A 6,398-nucleotide genomic window follows, 5' to 3' on the forward strand; every position below is an offset into this window, starting at 1 on the left:
CTGTAAAATCATTGCTATTATCTGAAGCTCGTAGGGAATGATTTTGGCAGTTAAGTTGGACTTAATTTCGTGTCGATGAAATGGTAACAGTATAGCGTTAATTTTAGCTTAGATATCTCTTTATTTTAGTGAGCCTATTTGAGCCTGCTTACTTTACAATTCTTCACAATTGCCTTGCTTTATACCAATTATCTTTGAAAAAGTACAGGGATCGGTTGAACATTGCCGGGAGCGCGGTAATCGCTCCGACTTACACGAGTTTTCTCTACATCCGCAGCGGCATTTGTTCATCGAATAAAATTTATCAACTGTTCTACTGATGCGGTTAATTAATTGCATATTCTTTATCGATTCGTAAACAAATCGGAGGAATGAAACGTTTTTTAAGTCGTGTAGAGGATAATAAATTATACACTTTTTTGCTATTGCAAAATGAGTATTCTCTCGTCAATATATTTAAATTCACATGATAATTACATAGTACAAATTGCTTCGATTTATAATCTGAAAATTATACTAAACACATTATTTGACGCTCAGTATTAAAATTAATAATCAAGTTTTTTGAACTCAAGACACTTGATGGCTGTGCAAAATTTCGAAAATCAGATGTAAAATTAATTGTTTGCACTTTACACAATTCAAAAATTTTGACTAATATAATCAATTTCATTGTGATATTATGATATGATATTGTGTGATATTGTGTTAAAAACGGTAGAAAAATGTATGAACTATGCAATAATATTTACAGACTTGAATAAAATCTTCAAGTGCAGAATGTATTAAAATACTTTACGAAGATGTTGGACACTTAAGGCATTAATGACTAGAAAAGTCAGCATGTGGAAAATTACTGTAAAAATATAATTCAGCGTCTTTTGACAGTCTTAAATCACAATGAAAAAGCGATAAAGAGTATTTAATTTTATTTTCAGTGTTCCATCAACCTAAATAGTTACTTGCATTTGCCAAAGCTTGAATTGAAGTCCACATTTAGCTAGTTTGGCAGTGAGGTAGGACATCATTATTTATTTCCAAATGGCCTTTATTGCCATAAAGAACTTGGTTCATTTTACACATTTATTGCTAAAAGAGTTATATACTTATAATACATCAACTGAAAATTATCACGTATTCAGAAGCCATCACTCTTCTCCAGAATCATCAGCAAATTTAATTTCATCGGAATTATCGGAACTTGACAGACTAATCGCTTTAGAAGCTGACATGTCAGAGTTCTCAGCAAGACCTGTAGTCTTCGCTCTCCCGTCAAGTGATGCCATATCTTGTAATGGAATGCTTTCCTTCACTTCATCATCTCGAGTCAATGTCGACACAGAAACTGAAAATGGATGGCGTGTTGATGTATAAATATCATCTTCTTCATCAATCTCATCGATGTTCAAAATGGACGGAAGCCACGGCATAAGCGTGGGGTCGAGACCAAACAGTGACCCAGGAACAGCTGACGCGTTATCCATGTTGTAGTCGTAATAATCAAACTCGAGATCTGCTCCAGTCATTGACAACTCCGAGGTCGAACTCGCATGAGCGGTTGCAATGGAAGATATTTTACCAACAGTAATAGGTGATTGCCTTCTTCCATTTCCCGTATTTTTAAGATTCAATTTTAGATGGCTCGGTATTTTCGGCGAATTGCTACTAGAATTTTTCTCTCGTAACCGGCTGCCATTGAGATCTTTGACTTTCGTAACGTAAGCAAAGCTTCCTTTAATTGTTTGGGGTTTCTTGATCAAAGATTTCTTTCCCAACTTTTTAGCCGATTCTTTGCTTGGACTTTCATTTCCACTATCTTCCTTGCAAGATGAACTAATTTCTACTTCAGAAATAGAAGTTGTCATTACATTCTCTTCCTTTATGGGGAATATAAACCTGGACTCTAGTTCTTCACATGAAGCAGAGCGTCGATTGGTCTCACATCGCCGTGAATTTTTCGCCCTCATGAACGGAGCTCTACCACAAAAAGGGGACGAAGGCATCGACGTGAAACCTGTTTTATTTCTTAACGGCACACAATTTCTGTCTGTGAGTTGTGTGTAGTTGCTCTGTGTGTCGCGGCGACCAAACGACAACGATGCCAGAGACAGGACCTCGGCAAGAGTGTGCAGCGAAGGCAGTCGTTTGGATGACTGCTGTTCCAATAAATCGCTCGAGCTACCGAAAGAGTCGCTCAAAGAATCAGATTCCATCTTAGACTTGCGATATACACGGTACTGAAACCGATATGCGACAACAAACACGACTATTAGGCAAAGAATAATAGCAATAAACACCAAAGCGAAGAAGTTCACCACAGAGGCGTAAGAAATCCAGCCCACTGCTTGTACGTCTTTGGAAACGAACAACTCTTCCTCAACATGATGGGGCCACATTGCACCTGTATGCAAAAAAATATAAAGTTTAAGTGGTTAATTAGGCTTAAGATTTACAAAATACTATCAATTTAAACACATCATCAATTTTAACACTGCCACATGTGGTTTGTTTCTTCAAACCTACGCGTGCATTAACCGAGATCAATGATATACGCATGTATATCAATACATGCGTATATCAATAACATAACATAACATAACATAACATGATACGCATGTATATCAATACATGCGTATATCAATATCAATATTGATATACATGCGTATATCAATACATGTATTTCAATATATGCGTATCACCAATAACAAGGTGTACCCGGCAACAAAACAGAAAGAACGTTCACAAATCTGTATCAAATCGCATGCAGGGTTATTTCCGACTCACCGGCAGGCCGCGCTAGCAGGGTGAAGCCAAGATGAGGGATGATAGTTTCGTTGCTCACGTTAGTTAGGGTATGCACTTCGAGCCTCAGCCATTCAGAGGAAGATCTGATAAGCCACCAAGGATCAAACGTGTTTTTCTCGCTGTTAAATTTATTCCATCGTTTTTCTTCTTGGATCCCAGTAAGAGTTGTCGCCATGAGCATATGTGTAGTTAAGAAGATCCCTGGTGTGTGGCGAGGTAGAGTGGGAAGTGTGAGGAGCAGCGGTGAAGTAGACCGATTCCCGTCCCGCACTTTCACCCACTGACCGCCAGCCAGAAGCGACGCTCTGCTCAGCGCTGCCATCACGCTCTCGCCGTCCGGTGACTGCCAAGAATTGAGAAAAATTATAACATTTTACACATTCGAAACTTTATTTTAAAACATCGTAATTTTATTCTATAGTATTTAAATAAAATGGTGATTGAGGATGCTCAAGTTCTTCGGCTACAGTGAATGCATCGAAAACGTGGCGAAGTCTGGCATGGAAATTCAGGCAGACTGTTGAGCGATCATAAACTTAGCCCCAAAAATTAATTTCAAGTTAAAAGCTGATTTTTATTGGCTAATAATTCATATGATGGAAATGATGATAAATTAATATAGAATATATTAATTTTTCTAAGATTATTACATAAAAATAATTTGCCAGGCAATCAAATAAGTAAATGCAAAGCATCGTGTATAATTTTGTTACCTTGATGAGCCACGAGACGTTGCCGCGACAGGAGCTCGTGTCAAGATCCAGCAGCAGTGAGTGGCCGCTGGTGACGTTGAGTCGACACCCGCAGTTGCAGGAGCGCAGTCTGGGGTCCAGGGGGAGACTGGGTGACGATGTAGACGTGACAGCAGGCAGGTCACACGCGGGGTTAGTGCATGTCGTGACAGCCGTAGCGTTGCCCTGAAGCGGGAATATAGTGTGATGGGATTCAAAAATAATTCCGTTGTTAATAGTTTAGTTAAAATTAAAAGAAATTAGCAGGATAATATGAAGAAACTTTGAGAATAATTGAATTGCAGTCTTCAACTGAGATAGTGACATGAAATTCGTCAGAGGTATGTACAGTCGTTTTAGATGAGATGCGTAAATTACAGCTGGATTTCAACCGCATTAAACACTATATGAAGGATATGTAATGCTCAGGCAATTCTGTAAAATCTATTAGAAAGTTACATAAAGGAACATTAGTATAGACCTTAATTCATTAGACCTTAACCCTCTACCGCCTCAACCGAGTAACCGGAGCAATATTGTCACAAGCCTACTTCCCAAAAAGGATACGTTGCTAGTGAGAGCCAAATAACTTTCACTGATGACTGCCGCCACCTAAAACAACTTTAAAAATGTTCTCTGTTGCGTACAAACGTCCTCAGGTTGCTACACAGCCTACACTCAATAGTTTACGTATAATTTAAGTTAAAAGTTATGTTCCCGAACGGTGACATGCGGAAGTAGTGGGTTAAATATCGGGCAAATCACGAAACTGACTCTTAAATATTGTCTTTTGTGCGGCAAAAGCCACTCTTATGGTGATAAGAATCACATAAACCACATATATAATCAAACAATACGTTTCGCAATTGTTTTATAATGAAAATATCATATGCATAAGGATCCTGCCCATCATTAAGATGCCTACGTGGTCACCTGGCAGTACGCCCCCTTGTTGAGAGGGGGCGGGGAGTCGCAGTATCGGTAGCGGATGCGCTGACCGGATCCGCATGGCGGTACACACTCGCTCCAGCCGCTCCAGGCACTCCACACGCCGTGCCGCATTGCAACTGCAGCAACATTTCATGTCGCACCGTTATATATATAAAGATTGTTGGCTTAAAGTAAAGAATCTGAAGACGGCAGGGTGGTCGAGTGGTTAAAGTTCAGAGCTCCAAATTTGGAGCGGTGAGATAAGGGTACGATACCCATAGCTGCCATAAATTCTTCGATAGTCAGATTCGTGGACAGTCCAAATGGCCTAATCTTTAACGCTGATACCGCTACTCAATTAGTGGAAACTCAAGTTTGATTTATACGATGTGGAAAAAACTGAGGTTTATTCGCACGGTGAGTAAAAACTTAAGGTTCTGCAGCAAAGCTTTAATTAAGTGTAAACGTTTTTGCGGCAAAGCATTGCATTAAGGGTCATTAATTGCATTGCTTCCGATAACATTTAATACTCTACATACCACTTGATGCCAGATAGCCTCTTGATGCTTAACAATCTTAATTCTTGAAAGTTCAAGCACTTGGGTTAATTCGATTGTTTTTTCACAACTTCTCACCAATAAAAAATTTATTCCACACGGGAAATTCACCTTCAATGCTTTAATAGACATAAATACTAAGTAATGAAATGGCTTGAATAAACAGATAAAAAAATAACTCAGTGCTCACTGTAGTGATTCACAAGAGCGCATTTTCTCGTCGACGAAAACGTGAAGTTACGGACAGACGGTTGAAATTTCTAAATACTGCATGTATCAGTATTTATAGTTGACAAAATGCCATATTTGTCGAAATTTACTTTGATGGGAGATCTATTTCCAGAAAATTAGGCTATAAACCCGCAGGTGATGCAAGTCATCGAACATGACTCACTGAACACTGGTTAATGCCTCCAATAGCTAGATTAAAGCTGAGACAGCAACTGTGGTCAATAATTGCCGTGATTACTAGAGTCTGATATTGGGCTTGGACATAACTTTGCACGGTAACTTGGGCCATTTTCAGCTGGACTTTAGTTGAGTTGGCAACTGTGGCTTATAGCTAGACTCTAGTTGAGATCATAATTAGGGCCCATATATAGCTGGACTCCAGTTGAAAATGTAACTGATGTGCAGTTGAACTCTAGTTGAAATTACGTCAAGGTTCTGTGCAGGATCACACCTCCGGGTCGCAGAGTAGACCGGCAGACCCTGGCCACCTCGAACACGGCCCCAGATGACGCAATGCTCACGTANAGGCATTAAATAATGCTCTTTAGTTTAGCTGTCCAAACCTAATAGTACTGTTACAGAGTACATCGAAATAGTTTACGAAAAAATTTGGGCCATTAAACAACATTTTTAGATGTCCAGCTAATGGCGAATGCTGAACGTCAAAAGGAGGTGTTGGATGATCCTTGTACACGAAGTCACTAGTGGAGTCTGAAACTAAAAAAAAATAACCGCTACTAATTATCATGTTATAAGCCTAACGCGGATGGGAATGAACTCCTTCCTAGGCCGGAAGCACGTCAAATGAAGACGCTTAGTTATTGTGAGTTGTAGTAACCACGCGACTACTGGACCAATGTGCAAGGGCAATTAGTTTCCTTCAGTGAAAATACTGCTTGAAAAAATAGTGTCAATATTAGTGTCACTATAATATACAGTGGGGGGAAATAAATATTCGTACACTTGAAAAATCGCATTTTAATGTATGTAAGTACACAAACTTAACAGGAAAAGTGATTTAAATTATGTATAGAGACGCATAGTATTCAAAAATACTATCAAAAGAAATTAAATCTCAATGCAACAAAAAACAATGCAACATGTTCACTTTTCGGGTGAAAAAAGTATTCGTACAAAACAATAA

At 38.9% G+C, this 6,398-nt stretch overlaps 1 protein-coding gene across 1 annotated transcript; it reads right to left on the reverse strand.

Annotated features, from left to right (window-relative positions):
• Positions 1-644: 644 nt before the first annotated feature.
• LOC108674055 lies at positions 645-5,765 on the reverse strand. Its single transcript, XM_018161954.2, has 5 exons — positions 5,706-5,765; positions 4,470-4,603; positions 3,519-3,722; positions 2,785-3,148; positions 645-2,401 (listed from the first exon to the last, which is right to left on the reverse strand). The coding sequence occupies exons 2-5, from the start codon at positions 4,596-4,598 to the stop codon at positions 1,149-1,151; spliced, it is 1,950 nt and encodes a 649-aa protein (XP_018017443.1). The 5' UTR covers positions 4,599-4,603; positions 5,706-5,765; the 3' UTR covers positions 645-1,148.
• Positions 5,766-6,398: the final 633 nt, after the last annotated feature.

The sequence above is a fragment of the Hyalella azteca genome, unplaced genomic scaffold (genome assembly GCF_000764305.2).
Source record: "Hyalella azteca isolate HAZT.00-mixed unplaced genomic scaffold, Hazt_2.0.2 contig10128, whole genome shotgun sequence".
Classification (NCBI taxonomy): domain Eukaryota; kingdom Metazoa; phylum Arthropoda; class Malacostraca; order Amphipoda; family Hyalellidae; genus Hyalella; species Hyalella azteca.